Here is an 18,664-nt window from a genome sequence, read left to right as displayed (position 1 = left end):
GACAGATGTCACAAAGAAAGAGAAAAAAAAACAGGCAGACAATGTTAAAATTACACTAGACTAATTAAACTGTGCTGATAATACTGTATAATCATCATAACTGGATAATTATCATATTGTATGAGGTTAAAGGAAAGTAACCCCCCACTCCCCCAGAGGAAAAAAAAAGAACCTGGGCTTAAGGCTGCTTGGCACAATGCTACAAGTCTACTGCCTGGAGCAGGAGGTGGCCCATCCCTTTCCTGAGCTCACTGAGTCAGGCTCCTTATTCATTTGGCGCCAGAGCTTATAGCCAATGTCATCAGCCACCAATTAGATCAATAGGTCCCTGAGCAGGAGACAGGGCAAGGCCCCAGGTCCAAACACACCTCCTGGATTCTCTCTCTGCTCCTGTATATTAGATACTCTGTCTTCACTAGATCACTGTTGATTAGGCTGCACAGGCACTGCGTGCATATTATGTTGGCAGGTAATCCATACAGCTGAATCGTGATAAACGAAGGTGGATCAGTAATGTTTAATATCAACATTGTGGATTGCATCAGTTAAGCAAAGTCGCATTGATTGCATTATACAACATTTCCGGCCGGAGAGCTGGTGTCGTGGATCAAAGTATCCCAGGATGGTTTCATGGTCCTATTCTGCAGGCTAAAGCCATCACTCCTAATTAAAGCCTTGCATGCTTACCAGTCAAACTCACTCCATGGACGGGATGACGTGTTTTGTTTGGTGCAGTTAACTCCGCTCACACTGCAGGGGGTAAAACCACATGAACAGCATGAATAAGACGTCTTCATCCCAGCAGCTTTCATCAAAACTGGACTGAGCCACTAAACGGTTCAGTTTCCAGACTTGTTTTTCTCTTCCTCCATAAAGTTACGGGATACTTTATACACACACACATACACACTGCTGTCCCCTCTATTGACTTGTTGCTTTTGCTCCTGCTATCAGAGAACCTTCTTTTACCCAGTTGAGCCATCGTTCACGCCATATTGCTCACCAGTCCTGTCTTTGCTCTTGCGGGTTGTCCAGCAGGACTCGGACGATGTAGAGGAGGCAGCTCAGCACTTTTAGAGAAAAGTTGAACATTCGCACTCGCAGACCTGCAGTTCGAAAAAGAAATAGCCAGCGAGTCAAAGACAACACCAATACGGCAGAATTTATGAAGATACAATTTATTCAATGCTATCAATATCCTTGATGCATGATTTAAAAATGTGACACCGAATAAAGCTCTGCAGGATTCTTTTAAGCAGTGCAGTGCTCTTTGAATCTGTTATGATTAAAGCTTCAATGAAGACATGACACAAATTCTTAAGAAATAAATCCTCTGGGCAACTAGGAGTATTTCATATACCACTAATTATCACTACCAGAAAGCTTGAAAGTCCTTCTGAAAGTTGATTCATCTCATCTTTTCAATGTGCATTTCTGGCCAGGACTAACAATGCTTGGCCTAATGTAGCTGAAGTGCACGCGTGTAGTATATTGCCTAACTAGTAAACAACCCCTTGATAATTCACAATAAGCCAATTACCTCCCCCCCAAAAAGCAACTTGTGTATTCAGTAGAAATGTAGAAATATTAATATTACTGTACACCATCCTTGTAAATGAGCACACTGATAATCAAACCCGCTACACAGACTTTTAAGCAGGCACAGAGAGTGGACAAGTTGAATAACTGGTGATAAAATGCAGAGCAAGAATGGCAGCACACCACACATTAAAACGAAACACGTGTTCAGCTGAACAAGTGGTTTAAAAAAGAAGACAGCAGACAAGAAATTCACTCAACCAGGGAAAGCGCGATCCCGAACACGGGCAACTTACTGGATCTTTGGTTTTTGATGAAGAACAGCTTGAGGCGCTCCTTAAAAGTGTTCTCGTTCACATAAAACTCCACCTGCACCCTAAGAGAGGTGATGGAGAGATGGGCAGAGTCAGTAATAGGCAAATGGAGATAACGACGGTACAAGAGAACCCAGAGGAAAAGTACTAGGAAACTGCTTCAGGTGACTGAGGAAATAAAATAGCTGGAGTCAAGTCATGAGACAGATGAGAGGAAGCGAGTGAAGTGCTATGAGATAAAACAGGGTAAAGGTGATGAAGAAAAACAACACAATTGAACAAATTCGACATAGAAAGGGTGATAATGATTATGTGACCACGGAAAAGTATGTAAATAAGATGCTGTGGACTGCTGCATTAAAGACTAATGGGTTTTGGAGGAAATGGTGTTCCTGCTTGTCCGCCTGCCCATAGGCCCAGACAGCTGCAGTCACTCTCGTTATCTCCACTGATTAAATATAGAGCAACAAATTACTTCCCTCTGATGTTTCTGCTGAACATGGGAGGCCATAATTACTGCTCTTTCTCCCTTTTCATTCTGGCACCCTCCTGTTAGAGGGGCCCGCACGCACACACATTACTGTACACACATGGCCCTGAAACACACACCTGCAACTGGGTCATTAGTATTATTAGATCATTCATGTGGCCATCTGACATGGATTCTTGTGGAGAGATATGATGAAGAGCCACTCTTCAGACACCTCTTACATGTGTACAGACACATAATCAGGCACTGTCACACATAGACTGTATTTCCTGTCTGACCACCTCGGGGGAGAATTCTCAGTAGCTCCCCTTTCATCCTATGGAGGGAAGAGTGGATGACTCAGGTCGAGGATAAAAACGCCAGGCCCGGCACGCCGGTGGTCTCACACAACACAGGCAGATGAAAGAGAGGGAGAACAACTGTGGTCTATTCTCCTGTCTGCAGGAAGAGGAAGAGGTGACGGCATTGGTGGCGGTGGTTGAAGAGGTTGTGGGGGAGCCTTCCCGGGGTTCCAGAGTGACGTTATACCACCATGAGGTGCACACAAATCAAGATAAAACTACACACCTTCCCAGCAAAGGGGGGGGGGGGGGGGGGGCGCTTGTTGGGGTGGGGTGTAATTGTCGTCTCTGTTACTATGGCAACGCAGAATTCAGTGTCTTTTTCCTTGCCTCTCTTATGAGCACATGTGAGCAAACACACACTTGTGGAAAGTGTTCAGCCACCGGAGCTGATGGCCCCGCTGCAACTTGTCGACGGTTCCCTGCGCTCTGAGCAGATTGCTGACAATAATGCTTTCACACACATGATGAAAAACACACAAAAATAATAGAAATACAGATGAGCACGGGCTCGCGAAAGCCCAGAGATGTGCAACGGCACCGTATTGTTTGCAATATGGATACTGTCGCCCCCTGTGGAGTCAAACTCAGTGTAGTTAGTTAATTAAACTTTAGTCAACAGTTAGTTTTACTGTTGGAAAAAACAAAAAAAAAAAACAAAAAACAGTTAGTTTTACAAATTATAACATGTTTACTCTTCGTTAGTAATGTTACAATTTACGATATTATGTAGTGAGAGTTCAACACTGTGTATTTTTTAATGATTACAATGCTATTGTAGTTTTCTAGTAAAGGTTTTACTGTATTATAAGTGTATCCTGTCTAACTCCTCAAAGGTGGACACTTGGGCACGGCACTGTTGGCATCGTATTTCAATTTACTGGGTCCACTTGAGCATCAAAGTCTTTTTCCTAAACCACAGACAAGTTGTTTTAGTTTGTAAATCTAAATGGTGAGTGAAAATGAAACTAATTAGTATGTAAAAAAAAAAAAAAAAAAAGTACATTAACTGCTATCTAGAATTTTTGGATGTAGACTGCTGCCTCCACCCATTAGCCAACTTACATTCTCTTTAAAACTCTGGGAGGTGCGTGTCGTCATGATAAAAAGTACCCTAGCTCCACATTTTGGACAAAAATGAAAGAACCAATCTCGATAAAAATATGTAACCAGTTTTCAGAGTATATTATTTTTTTTGTCCTGTGATTGGCACTGACTGGAAAAACAATCCAAAGCTCAGCAAGTAACTAATAATTATTTAAGAAATGCAAATTTATATTTAAAAATCTATTATAAAGTGTAATTAAAGTGTAATTAACATAACATATTCCACATTATTAACAATGGCTACTATAAAGTGTTAGACTGGATAATTCAGCTGTACATGTGTTTAGTGACAATAAAAGGCATTCTATTCTACAATAACCTTATTTGTGGTTAAAGTTTTATATCCAGTGTCAGGTCACATTACTGTGCACTTTGCCATCTTTTAAGGGTCACTTTTAGTATTTCCAGTCAGCTAGTGTTGGCAGGTCTGGTGGACCCACTGCATTTTCGTGTTAAATCAATACACCCCTTAACAACAATTTATGTAAAAAACAAACAAACAAACAAAAAAAACTAACAGATGTTTATTTTATTAGTGGTTAATATTTGGAATTTGCCTCAGTTAGATAACATTTATGAATAAAAGTGCTGTTCTTTTTTTTTTTTTGATAAAATGTTTTAGAAACTGAAAAAATAATCCTGACCTAACCATCCTAACAGGTAGGGAAAAAAACGTGTTGATCTTGAACAAGTATAATTAAAGGAAGGGTTCTTAGCCCTACTGAAATTTATTTCTTTGAAATAAATTAGAAGTGAATCATGTTCATGCCATATTACATATTAGTCCCAACAATGAATAAATGATAAATACTGATCGATAAGTAACAACTCAGGCAAAGCTATTTATTTATTGTGTCCCACCACCAATTTGCAGCAGGGACAAAGCGTGACAAACTACAGATGGTTTCTGCAGACATACAGCAGGCCATGTAGAAGGAGGACAGAGTGTGGACAAAGGTACACGGAATCAGTGTAGTCCCGAAAACCACACGTGTAGTGTCAATGTGTGTGTATAAAGTCATTGAAAGAGTTTTATTTTATACGTTTGTCACAGGAAATGAGCCAAAAACAAGAAGTCTGAGGTTCAAAATGGTAATAAATTGTGTCATTTTTCCTTTTGGTAAACAATGAAAACAGGTTTACCGGAACTAAACATGAGACACGGGTTAATTAAAATTGGTCAAACAGCATCTAAGACACTTTCTGCATTGCTTTCATATTTCAAAAGTAACCTTTCTGATTATGTCTAAAGCTACACTATATTCTAGTAAACATCAGCTCCTCTTACATTCTTGAGTGGGGCTTCTTTTGAAAAGCTCCACTGTGCCAAGTTCCTGGTTATCATCCTCATAACAAAAAAGGTAAACACTCAAATTTTTACTTTCCCTTGAACTTATCTGGCCTTTTACAACCACATACATCTCAGGCTGCACTTTAAGATCTGACGGTGACAGTGTTTTGCTCTCCTGCGCCAAAACATTTTTATCGCCTGTTTGTTCTCATCTTAGGACAATTTAGGTGACATACGTTCTTAAATCCTGCCATCTGAGTATTTATTCATTCCAGAAAGTCCTCAAAGCCTCTTCATATTTTGTGAGACGAGAAGAGGATAATTTCAGAGGTCATTCTAGCCTTGATGTATTTCTCTAAGCAGAAGCTTTTCCACTTGAGTGTACTAGAGGATGAAAAGTAAAGTGGAAATATAGCCCAATAAAGACTTGAGCCGTAGGATAGATTGAAAGTCGGGAACTTTAATCTAAGGGGAAGGTGGAGGAGAAAAACATATTAAAAACTCATAAAGAGCATTATTTCAAAACAAAAGACAAGCAATCACATCACGATGATACCCCTGGGCAATAGCCTCGTTCCCGCCCCAAGGCCTTCTAAAAAAGTGAAATGAAAATAAACGATTAGATAATTGTGGGGGAAAACTGGTTTGGCTCATGTTGTGCAGAAAATAACATATGTCACTGAACTGGGGAACAGCGAGATTCATCATGAGGGAGAAACTCCCATAGAGGTCCTCTCCTCTCACTCTCTGCTCTGACGCTCCTTCAATAACGTTGATTGATCAAGCTAATTATTTACAACCAGCGAAAATTATCTTTTGGAGTAAAACTAACAGCTTTAACAGCTGGAAACAAGAGCACGTGACTAAAGAAGCATTACAAAAACGAGCCTGGAGAGATTTCACATTTGCATGGACGTGTGTGACGGGGAGGCAGAGAGGGAGGACTGAAATACAGACAGATAAATGTAGTTAAACAGACGCAGACAGATGGACAGACAGACAGAAGGGGACATGCGGAGGAGGATCTCTGAGAAACACAGAGAGAGAGAGAGAGAGAGAGAGAGAGAGAGAGAGAGAGAGAGAGAGAGAGAGAGAGAGAGAGAGAGAGAGAGAGCTAGCTGAACCTCGTTCTCCTGCTGCTTCCACCCATGCCTGAGCTCCATAATGACACAGCATTGGCCGTCTAATGACACAGTGGAAGAGACTAAAGAAACCCAAATCTATGCGCACAAAGCAGCACAACATAGGCTCATTACGACCTCCACACTAAAACTCTGAAATAATAGTCATACCAGTGACAGAGAACAAGCAGGAAAATAAAGTAATCGAGGCAAAGATTCTATCAGGGAAATCAAAGCTTGTTATGTTTAATGAATGAAAAGATGATGCCTTTGGAAAATTAAGTCCAAAGAAAATATTAAAATGTGCTTTAATACACGAGAGGGGGAGTTTTTCATTGGAATACACATAAAAAAAATTACACTAGCTGCTTGCAATGAAAGTCAATAACATATAATGACATTTATACACTCGTCCGACACTTTATTAGGTACACCATGATAGTAACCGTTTGAACCTCCTTTTGTTTAAATTCTTCCCAGCACAGATTCAGCAAGATGCTGGAAACATTCATCAGATATTTATTCCCATATTGACATGTAGCACCACACAACTGCTGCACATCCATGATAGAATTTCCTGTTCTACTACCATACACTGTGCATTTACCCATTGCAACACATCCCAATGGTGGTCTGCTGGATTGAGCTCTGGTGACTGTAGAGGCTGTTACCAATTAGAGATGATTTCATGTTATACTGTTGGAATAACATGTCATAATGTGGTCATAATTCATTCAGACCTGAAAATGTTTTTCCAATTTTGAGGACCACTTTTGTGAATTGGAGCTTCGGTTTCCTGTTCTTAGCTGAAACCCTGGCACTGGGTGTGGTCTTATGCTGTTGTAGCCCATATGCTTCAGCGTGTGTGCATTCAGAGATGCTGCTCTGTATACTTTGGTTTTAAATTGTGTGTATTTGAGTTACGATTGCCTTTCTATCACCTCAAAGCTGTCTGGCTTTTCTCCTCTGATCTCTGGCAACAATAAGGTATTTTCATCCAGAGCATTGTACCTCGCAGGATATTATCTCTACTTTAGACTCATTCTCTGTAAATCCTAAAGATGGTTGTGTAGGAACTTCCCCATAAATCAGCAGTTTCTGAACTCTTTATAACAGCTCACCTGGCACCAAAAAACTTGCCAAATTCAAAGTTACTTAAATTGACTTTCTTTGAATATTAGCAGGCTGTCTTGAGCACGTTTATAGGCCTCAGTAGATTAAGATGTTGTCATGTGATTGGCTGATTATATAGTGTGTATAGAATGCACATCTACCTCATATAAAGTTAGTCTTACAGTAAAACATCGGACAGTATCAAGGATTGGAGTACTCTGCCAGGCATTTTAAAGAAGAAAAACTCCATTGCTGCATTTATTATCTGGATTTGGAATCGCCCAGACTGGAAGTTACTAGAATATTGGAAACATCACCAAGGCTACATGAAACAGCTGGAGAATAGACGAGCTGATGCTGCTACATTGCAAGCCCCAATCCGAGCAGCAGTGAGGAAACATCCACCTGCTGATGTGACCGACCAACGCTCGGCTGGAAAATCTGTTTGAAAACTCAAACAGGACGACAGCAACTATTTGCTCCTCTTGTCACATGCCAACATGCCCTGAGCAATGCATGTGGCAACTGTATGCTAGAGCTGCCTGTAGTGTATGTTTAGCTTTGGCTAATTTTAGTTGTTTGTTCAGTCCCTGCACAATGAAAAAAAGCCCTTTGTCAGAGATTCTGCTCATAATCCTTTACTGACAGAATTTCAAATAAGTAAGCAAATAATGTTTCCTTAAAATGACTGAAAACTAAGTGACACCAGGATAATAAGTAATACAGTGGATTGTGCTTCGGATTAAAAAAGAAAGTATAGATTTCAGTTTTGCAATAATAAAGCTCTAAGAAATCCCCAGGAAGACTCCAGCCAGTTAGATATGTTAGTAGGATGAGGGTTAAAGCTGCACCTAAATATTAAAAAAGCCAAACATCCCAGCATCTCAACAAGCTGCTGAGTTTTGCAGAAGAGATTTGAAACCTCAAGAGTCCCATTTTCCTGCTTAAAAAAAGGTTAAATAAGTATAAAAAGGAAAGAGCTTTCCAGAACAATGAGAGCTCATGCTAGGATAACATGGGTTATCTCATGTTGTGGAGTCCCACCAGACTGAGAACAAGCTGTCATTAAAGCAATGGGTGGAAGGGTGGAAACTAGATATTCTGTAGTTCACAGACTTTTTTTTTTCCACAGTCAAATCTTTCCTCAAATTGTCAAGCTGATGTTCCAGCGATTATAATCAGTCTTATTATACCACATTTTTTCTCCCTACTGTAAGGACTATGGCTACCAGCGCACACGAGAGACTGTGAGTCACACCTTTTCACAGCAGACTCCAATCTGCGCATGAATTAAATGAGTAAATAATGATCATTTTCAATGGCAGTGATAATACTCCTGCTAAGTTAATAATTTTTATGTACACGAATGAATAAAAACCTTTTGTATTTTACAGGCCTGTAAGAGGAGAGAGCCCGTGGACACTTGTGCCAGTCGGTTTGAGTTAATCCAGCTTCGGCTGCTCCGTCCTCGTGTCACAGCAGGGATGCTCGGGTGTGTTATTGATGGCTCAGTTCTACTTAGTAGAGGTGCTGCTTTTATGCATGCTGCCGTAGTTAGTGGGATGCTAAAGAGAACCGAGCCATTGTTAATTCCACCTGTGCTTTCCCTACTGTGATAAGCCAAGATGTCTGCTGGGTAAAAGGTCAGTGATGGCTTTTCCCCCCTTTTTCTTTGGAACTGGGTTTTTCAATCCAGTCCAATTCAATTTAGCTTTACTGGCATAAGCATAATTCAGACACATGATGACTAAAAAAACCAAGTAAGCTGCTAAACTACAGGTGCACCTGTTGATTACTTTACCTGAACAACTCTCAGTAAAAACACTTTACAAAGGTTACAAGTTGTGCATCCATTCAGGCCACAGATGCATCCTTTAATTACACCTTTTTTCCCCCCATGAGGTATTTAATAAATACAGTTGCTTTACTTTGATCAGTCCAAATTGAGTCCATCAGATAAAACTACAGTGCTAAGCAAAGAGCAAATGATCGTCCTGGCAGACAATTAATAGTCCTGAAGCACTTCCAAACGCAGGTGACATTTACACAGATCAGCCAAAACATCAAAGCCTCCAAAAAAGCTCTGACCTGTTGGGCAATAGATGAGGAACCTCTGGGGGTGACCCGTGGTGTCTGGCACAGACACGCTGGCAGCAGATCCTCCAGACTGTGCTTGTGTTTCATAGCACAGCAACACGACTGGCTTGATATTTACAGGCTTGGCTGTTACGCAGCTTTTTGGGGGCAAGTGCGGGCCATAAAAGACATCATTGCACATTTATTTTCCCATACAATTGAAGAGGTTTAAAACTGTCAATTCATCCCTCAAACCTCTAAGACGTACAGAAGAAGTGCTAGAATCAATAAAATGCTTTTAATCTCTAAAAGGATGAGAGCAGCGCACACATACAGCGTAAAGGTTTTTAAGGAAGGTGTTCCCATTGATGCAGCCATTACATGTGTTTGACAATTTTGAAGTGAGGTGAAAAAGAATACAGAAGAGATTGGAATGAGAATATGTGTCCATATCCTTGCTAAATGAAAATCCATTTCTTGTGGTTAAAAGGTTTTTTTTTCTCTAAGACCTCAATGCAAGAGATAACACGGACTGAGGAATGATATAAAAGATGCAGCCGTTTCCGTTTTGCCCCTCTTTCTAAATACCAATCATAGCTGTTGTGAAATTGATTTTACCACTCCAATGAACAAAAAGCTACGCTTTAATTATCATTCAATTATGACCGAGGTTTTAAAAGTGTTGTCTTTTTATTGTTTGTTTTTCACTCTGTAACTGAGGGGGAAAAGAATCCACACATGTCAGTGCCATGACTGATTCTCAGTAGATATTTGCCAGGACAAAGAACAGCAGGAGCAAAGGGGCCATCGTTTACAAGAAATGTGCAAGGTAATTTAAAGCATACTGACAATAAGAAAATAGCACTGGAGTCTTTGGTCTGAACCATTTCCTGAGCAAACTCTGGTTTCCCACTGATTAAAATTTGATACATATTATCTGTACGCATGATTCAGCTATCATCCACCGCTGCTTCCTAGTGCAGTCATCTTACCTCACCCTTTCCTGAAATTATCATCTGCTGCTTATTGCTTAAAGGATCTGCTGACACATAGATGCAGTCTGTTTTGTTCACCTGAAGGAAGAACAGAACATGATGGTTCATTTTAAAGGTTGAATTTAGAGAAATGCACCTCCTCTGCCTTGGCACTATTTCCTCACTAAAAAAAAAGGAAAAAAAAAGAGAGACATTAATTTCTCTTATCATGAAACAAAATATAGGCTGAATTGATGCAAGTCATTAAAAATCACGCAATGCCATCCTATCTCCCAAGTCTCTTAAGATTACTTTAGTTTCAGATATGCTCAGACATTTAGCATTTGATTATGTCAACATAAGATATTCATCTTTTTTATTGCCAAATAACCACTTTGAAGACGACGTGAGATGCAAAGAAGAGTGAAACATGAGAGGAATCATCTCTCTTCACTGTCCCTGGTGTCCCTGGGGCTTCTTGGATTTCAAAGATAACTCCTGAGGTGTATTAAGCTAACATAGTTTGGGAATAGGGGAGCTTCAATCAGTGGACAACTGCATTTGTGATCTCCCACAATAGTGTAGCACAGCTTGCTGCCCCCACTCTGATGCCATGGGACCTTCCAGCAACATCCAAACACGGCAAGAGCCCAGAAGCGGTCAGGCACATGCTAGTCAGCTCTATGGCTGTGTTAGCATCCACAGCAGGAAGGCACTTAAGTGTTGACAGCACTCATCTAAAACTGAAAGGCTGGTTAGGGAATTCAATCTTGTGGTTACTAAGCTCCAGCGGTGGGGAAAAAATAAAAACAAATAAAAACAAATAACCATGAATCTAGATGACCATAAGAGAAACTGCCATCATTTTCTTTCAATAGTGTTAAAAAATGCATATCAAATACAATAAACCAGAGCAGAAACTGCCTCTGTAATTACTATATGATTACTATTACTATGTTACTATATTAGTTTTACATCTAGAAAGAAATCAAAAAGTGGTTTTGAGGTTTAGCTGACTGTGAGTTTCTTTTTATATGCATCTATAGATCCAAAACTGCTTTCATTTTAATATGACAGTTTTTTTGAAGGAGAATAACGATTAGAAATTAATTTGAAATGAACCACTAATATGCAGATCTTGAACCTCCTTTTGCCTTCAGAGCTGCCTTAATTCTTCATGGCACACATTCAACAAGGTGCTGGAAGTGTTGCTCTGAGAGTTTGGTCTATATTGGCTCAATAGCCTCACACAGCTGCTGCAGATTTGTTGGCTGCACAGCCATGATGTGAATGTCGTGTTTCACCACATCCCAGAGGTGCTCTGTTAGACTGAGCTCTGGTGACTGTGGAAGCCATTTAAGTACAGTGACCTCAATGTCACGTTCAAGAAACCATTCTGATGGTTTAGCGACATGACACCTTACCCTGCTTGAAGCAGCCATTAGATGAAGGCCAGACTGTAATCAGAAAAGGGAACCAACAGCCTGAAACTGTTGATAGAAGGCAACATACATCCATTTTTAAATGTTCTTTGCACCAAGACTCATCAGAACAGGTAAAGTATTTTCCATTTTCTGTTGACAACTTTGGTGAGCCAGTAGGAATTGGGTCACTCATTTCTCATTCTCAGCTGCCGGGAGTGCCATCCAGTGTGGTCTTCTGCTGCTTTAGCCCATTTAAGGTTTAATCCAGAGATGCTCTTCTGCTGAAGATTCTCAAAAGTTCAGCAGTTTTGAAGATACTCAGACCAGGCCAATAGGCACCAACAATAATACCACATTCAAAGTGTGTGTGTGTGTGTGTGTGTGTGTGTGTGTGTGTGTGTATATATATATATATATATATATATACACACACACACACACACACACACACACACACACACACACACACACACCCATCATGTCATTGGAGAGTCTATTTCCAAAGATTTTGCAAAAAACTTGCCAAATCTTCTCTGCCAATGGCAAACAGCTTATTATACTATTATCACTTGTTTTGTGTTATTTATTGGATTGGATGATTGAAGTCTGGAGAAACAAGGCATATTGGTAATTTAACAATTTCTTCATTTAAGAAACAGAGGCCTGAGTAGCATGTGGACGAATCATACACAGCCACAACAGCCTGGCACCGCCTTCTCATGCTGCTCACCAGCTTGGTAACACACTGATGTGGGATGGCATCCCATTCTTTAAAGAGTATTGTTCCAAGTCAGCCAGTGTGGGTGTGTTGGTCATTCTGGCATGAACAGCATGCCCAAGCTGATCCCACAACTGTTCAGAGTGATTGAGGTCAGACCTTCATGGAGGCCATTCCATCCTCTCCACTCCAAATTCTAGAGGTAGTTTCTAATAAATCCCGCTCAGCGTTTTATCAGTAAAGCTGCAACTTGGTGTTGAGGAACACCCGCTTGAAGCTGACACTAACTGACCGCTGTACCAGAATCCATGCTGACAGGTTCTGTATATATACATACATATACGCACACACATATATATGCGGGGTTGCTACAGTAACAAAAAAGAAACTAAAATGTGACTGTGATAAACTATGACACTGCAACTAAAATGAAATGTCTCTCATGTGTCTCACTCTGCCTTAGGTAACGTCTTCCCTGTTGTGCAGACAGCCTTGTCACAAAGAGAGCAGCGGCTCATGTTCAAAATATTGTTTACAGCAGAATTATGCTCAGACTGCCTATACACCCTGCTTTTCCCCCAATCATACCCTGTCATTTGTTCTAAAATAGTTCTGTGTTTGTACCACATGCAACCCATCCTGTTCTCCTATATTAATTAGAGTGTCATTTATGGAACACCTTTTTAATTAATAGAAATTAATTCATGAGACCTGATGCTTTAGTTTTATTAGCTCACTTCACTTTATGTTCCAAGCTTTCCATTAACAATTCAGACCCCCCCCCCCCTTCTCCCACTCACCCCGCCAATTACTTTCCATTAACAAAGTGTTTCTAAGTTCACTTTACATATTTTCCAGAAATAAATGTGCAGACACGTACAGGATTCATAAATGAGGTGATGAGCTCCCTCTTCACCTCCTTTCTCTCATCCAGGCATACATTTGATAGATATCACTTTTTCAAGTGACTGTTTATCATAAAAGCCATCTATTGCCAAGAGCCTGCTTTATGTCAGTTCTGGCTTGCGAGATACCCATGATGCATAATACATCTCTGATTCCACAGTTCTGGACAGAGATAGTCATCAGCTTTATAATCTGAGTTATGAAAGATATGAATGAACCTTACAGGGGCTCTAAATGACACACTAAAGGACTCTGGAATCCACCTTAGTGCCAAATCAAAGGACAGTAAAACTAACTGGAACATGAATATTGACAGTATTGATGGATCATGCGCCACGTTGGCCTTACTAGATTAAGACTTGACAGGAAGAATTAAGAGAGAAGAAAGGGGAATAGGGACACGAGGAGAAAGGAGAGCAGACTGAGACGGAGATTAAGCGAGAGAAGATGTGGAGGCGACAGCCAATAAGAAATTGTTTTAAGGACAAAAGCCTGTCATTTGTATGGTAATCCAGGACTCAGACATAAGCTCCCACTGAGGATTTCTATTGTGGAGCAGAGGAGACTGTTGTATTTAATTCACCTTTAAAACAAATTAATTATAGAAGTGGAGAAGTGTAATAGTTATGTGTGCTTCTATGTTGGCCATTTTAGCAACTTTGAGGAAAAAAAAGTACCGGTATTGCTCTGCAATACAGCAAAATGTACTTTCAAAATGTATAAAATATGTTAGAATAATAATGCATATCATTTTGGGTGAAAGAATCATAGCCTTTTGTAAATCTTTGATTAGTGATAACAACCATGCCATGAATTAATCAGTTACAGGACTCAATATCAAATTCATTTCAAGCAAAAACAAGACAGCTCCTTACTCTGGCAAAATCCGCCAGCCTGCAAAAGATCTGTATTTAATTGTTCAGTCATCTGGCATTTCCTCTAAACAGAAGCCTCTGACTCGCTGCCAAAAAAAATATAAATGGTAACCATATAAACAGAAGAGTGGCAATAAAATGTTTTTACGTCTTCGCTCCCGACACAAATGACAAAATGACCCACATTTAATTATTGATCAGTCACCAGAAATAATCTTGATTTAGGTTTTGGAGTTATGGGAGCGATAGAGCTAACAATAATTGGCTGCGGCAAACAAAATTTCAACAGCCGACCCCCTATTCAAATTCTGTCTTGGACTTAATTCTTATCCCGTTTTATTCACTGCTTGTTCCAATTTGAGGAAAGAAAATGCAGCCACTGCTGAATTGTCAAGACAAAATCTGATATGTTTGCAGTTTAAGCCGAACATGAAGCGAACTGAAGGACCAGCAGGGGTAGACAGAAAAGGAGTCATGCACCACACCGATAAATGTATAGTCAGAAAGATCAGATCCCTGTGTGTGAAATAAATTATTAAATCGATTCCCATCTTTAAAAGCCTGCTAGAAATTCTTAACTTGAGGACCTTTTGGTGGCTACGGTAAAATCTATTCGACTGAGTTACAGGAGCAGTCTGGGGGGTGGCTACACGGTATTGAAGGCACTTCAATCAGAAACGAGAGGGATGGTGGAAATGTGAAGTGAGGGAGATGTACGGACACACACAAATGCACACACGCAAACACACACTTAGAGCGATGCAAACAGAAGAGAGGAGGAAAGGGAAAGGCCAGCGGAGGGTGACAGAAGAGGGATTAAAGGGCTCAGTAATGCATGTTTTTCCAGAGCACACTGTACCATGTGTGTCAAGGAGATAAGTTATGCATACTCACACTGACATTTTGATGTGAGAAAATATGTTGGAGTTAGGGGATGTAGTCATACTGTACAGAGCTATCTGTGCACCTGAGCCCAAGGGAAGTGTCTGCTTATTTATTTAGGGTGTTTGTGCAGAGGCTACTTCTATAGATTTATGGCCTACAGCAGGAAAACTCTGTCACTATCAGTCATATTTCTCACTTTGCTCCCAATGAGGAACTGAGATCAGCATGCTGACCCTCCACTCGACTGCTCTTTCATTTTCATTTGTGTAAGTCGGCGTGCGGATGCTAAGAGAAATCTATGAAGCGTGGCAAAAACAGACATTGGAGGTATTTTTTGTTTACAAAAGCTCATTATCTAGACAGTGGGTAAACAGCTAGTGCTTGTGTGTGTGCCAGACACTAGAGCTCTGACAAATGACAAAATAACATGCACAGTACACACACCATTAATCAGTACCTGTGTGTCGTCCAAGGCACTTAAAGGATATTCCTGAAACACCAATCAACATCATGTGTTTGCGAGTTATTACAGCACATCTGTGGCACCAGCATACACAGAGTCCTCTCCAACTGTCTCAGCAGCCCTTCCAACCAAATTATTCACATCCACACTTCAGCTGTGTATTAATTTGGCTTTTGAAAGATTCATTTTGGTTAAATTACCTACTGCATTGTCATTGGATGTTTTGTTTGCCCCCCCTCTCCTATAGAAGATGAGCTATCTGACCTATAAAAGGGTCCTCTTGTGTCTCATAGACTTCTAAGAAACAAGCATCATAACCTCTCTAATCTGGTGACTGAGGTCACACTGCACTGAAACATTTGTCCTAGGGCAATAGCTGACAAATTACAGAAGGCTGGGAGCAGAGAGAACAGGCCTTTTTAGACTTTTTAGCTGTTCAGAATAAGAGCCCTAAGAGGTCAGGGCCACAGAAGACCAAACATACAAGTTATAAATCCAGGCAATGCTTAAATATTGACCGATCGTGTCCTCTGCATTTTTAATAACAACTTTCCCCAATAATCTGTTTTGAAACACCCACACAAGCCCACACGTAAGGGTTTTTGGGCCTCAATTCCACATAGCAACAAGAAATACAGGCACGATGGAGGTTAAGCTTTTCCATTAGCCAGCATAATGAAATTGTAGAATTAAGCAATGTATATCATATATAGCACATCAAATCTACTGGAGAGTAAGCAAAGGTTAATTGCTAGTTACTGAGGGAGACCATTTGAAACTGCTTACCCAGGTGGCAGATGTTTCACTGTAAATCTCAGAAACGAGGGCTTTAGGGAATACATAAAAAGGGAATAGCCCAATGTAGGCATTCCTTGCTGTAACTGTTCTTTAATTCTTCTCATTTGAATTCAATCAAAGGATTATTTTGTAACACTTTATATGTGTAGATTTGCACAAACGCGCCTCTTGCACGAAAAGAATAAAAAAAACAACAACTTAAGATTAAGGTGTCTTTTAAAATATGTTTTCTTCTATGCTTTCATATTGCCTGTATTGTCTTAACAGTATTATCACCAGTCGCCTCTGCGCACACAGGGAGACGAGAAAACCTGTTGCAGCAGCGCCCTTTAAACAGAACTGCAAAGCTGACCATAAAATTCTCCGAGACATTCATGCACCTGATCTGTTGAGATCAGAGTGATTTGATGGCGGTGCAAAAGAAATGAGTACTTTCTAGACAGTGATATAATGTTCTGATGTTGTACTGATGCGCAACGGATTCGGTGCGCCGTGCGTAAACGCTACAAGCAGCTGCATTCATACCTGTCGTCGCTCTGCCAGTCCCCGAGCAACAGGTCTCGGAACCGGTACCGAGGGGGCAGCGGGAGCACCTCCTTCTCCAGTTCGACCATGGTCCCCCTCCTCAAAACCCAGAGACAGAGACAAATACCACCGCAAACCGCACCTCCACAGCGAGGAGGTGATCTCCTCCAAAACCAACTCAGTTCCTCTTCCTTCTGCTATTCAGAACATAAATCAGTAACGAACACATTGATACACCTCATGGTACCGTATTCGTCCTTCTTCAGAAAAAAAAGAAAAAACATCTCTCTTCTCTGCCACCCGTCACAATGCAGCTCTACTTTTCTTCACACTGAGGCAACAGGTCGAAGACGTTCATCCGTCGGTGGGTAGGGGTGGCTCCACTTTTCTGTGACAGCTGGAGAGCAACTGGTTGTCTCTCTTTAACACCAGCATCCTCCCTGCCTGAGCTCCACATGGACGCACTGACTGCAAATGTGTAAAGAAACGTCGAGGAGAAGCTGTTGCCACTTTCCCCCCCTCCCCTTAGTCTAACCAAAATAAACATCGACAAAAACTGTGATTTTAATATTATTTTCAATCAGCAATAAGCTCTCTCTCCGTCCACATCTGCTCTACACTGTGAACGATAATGATCTCTGTAACCCACGATAATAATAATTAAACTGTTACACATACGCACACGTGATGCCCAGAAATATCTACTGCACTGTAGAGACCAGCGCGGATCTCAGTCGGTGAGTCTATTTCGGCGCTATAGTTTTCCACATTTTTCTTCAGTATTATTCTTTTCATAAATATCAGCTGTTGGTTGTTTTCAATCAGGAGACGTGTTTGTCATGTTGGGAATTGCTCTGCTTTAAAAATACATGAGAGCAATTTATTTAGCGCAAGGCTTTGGTCGTGCATATTCATTTCCAGACACTTAACACGATTCTACACGGCTTACCAAATGAGCTCTGAGTGCTGCTGCTCTCTTACTATGTATACATATGCTAAGTGTATTCAAAATACCCAATCAAAGCAGAAGATACAAAAAAACAAAACAAAAAAAAAAAACCCACACAATTAATCACAGACTTTAAATAAATAAATAAAATGGGAATCCAGGCCACCATTTGAATTCTGTATCCTCCCTTAATGGACATAATCAATACACATATGTAATTAAGGGAATAAAAGCTTTCAAACTTACCGCTTTACAGTTTCAATCAGTACTCAAACATCTGTGCTATATATTAGTCGGTCACACTTCACCTCTTAGGGGTTTAATCTTGTAGAAACTCTTGGTCACAACAGAAGAGGTGATGAAATTCAAATACGGTGCTTAAGAGGCCTGTTGACCCAAAGCCGCAGACAACAGGTGTTATTCAAATTAACTTTCATGGATTAATATTGATAAAGCAGCCTCTCCGTGGGCTCCACACAAAACCAAAACGTCAAAAGGTTTACTGCCACCTAAGGTTGATTTGATCGATGTTGGGCTTGGATTGTAAGCACGTTGGCGTCAGTGCGTTTGTAAACTCAAATGACTCATCTAAATGTAAATGTTTGTTATTTTGCGCTTCCAGACAGATTAACGTTCTCCCCAATTAGGAAACTTGCACAAACATATTCAGGTTGTCGTAAGCCTGCAGTAGTTGTATCCATTTCGCCCTCTGGTGGCCAATCAGGAAGCAATCTTCATTCATCTTTGCAAACAGC

The 18,664-nt window shown here is 40.5% G+C and overlaps 2 protein-coding genes across 3 annotated transcripts in view; one reads left to right on the top strand and one right to left on the bottom strand.

Moving 5' to 3' along the window:
* Positions 1 to 17,407, bottom strand: part of kcnt2b (potassium sodium-activated channel subfamily T member 2b) — a 45,207-nt gene extending 27,800 nt beyond the window's left edge. For both annotated transcript variants that reach the window (XM_080904862.1, XM_080904863.1), the window contains exons 1-4: positions 16,961 to 17,407; positions 1,836 to 1,915; positions 1,004 to 1,106; positions 688 to 750 (exon numbers count right to left, since the gene is read on the bottom strand). In XM_080904862.1, the coding sequence (XP_080760988.1) occupies positions 688 to 750; positions 1,004 to 1,106; positions 1,836 to 1,915; positions 16,961 to 17,049 (335 nt within the window). In that variant the 5' untranslated portion in view covers positions 17,050 to 17,407. The remainder of the gene's footprint in view (positions 1 to 687; positions 751 to 1,003; positions 1,107 to 1,835; positions 1,916 to 16,960) is intronic.
* The window catches only part of LOC308411130 (uncharacterized protein), a 123,732-nt gene that overhangs the window by 8,547 nt on the left and 96,521 nt on the right, over positions 1 to 18,664 (top strand). The gene's annotated exons all lie outside the window — the stretch shown is intronic.

The sequence above is a fragment of the Rhamphochromis sp. 'chilingali' genome, assembly GCF_963969265.1.
Source record: "Rhamphochromis sp. 'chilingali' genome assembly, chromosome: 15".
Classification (NCBI taxonomy): Eukaryota; Metazoa; Chordata; class Actinopteri; order Cichliformes; family Cichlidae; genus Rhamphochromis; species Rhamphochromis sp. 'chilingali'.
This window is presented reverse-complemented; position numbering and strand designations above follow the sequence as displayed.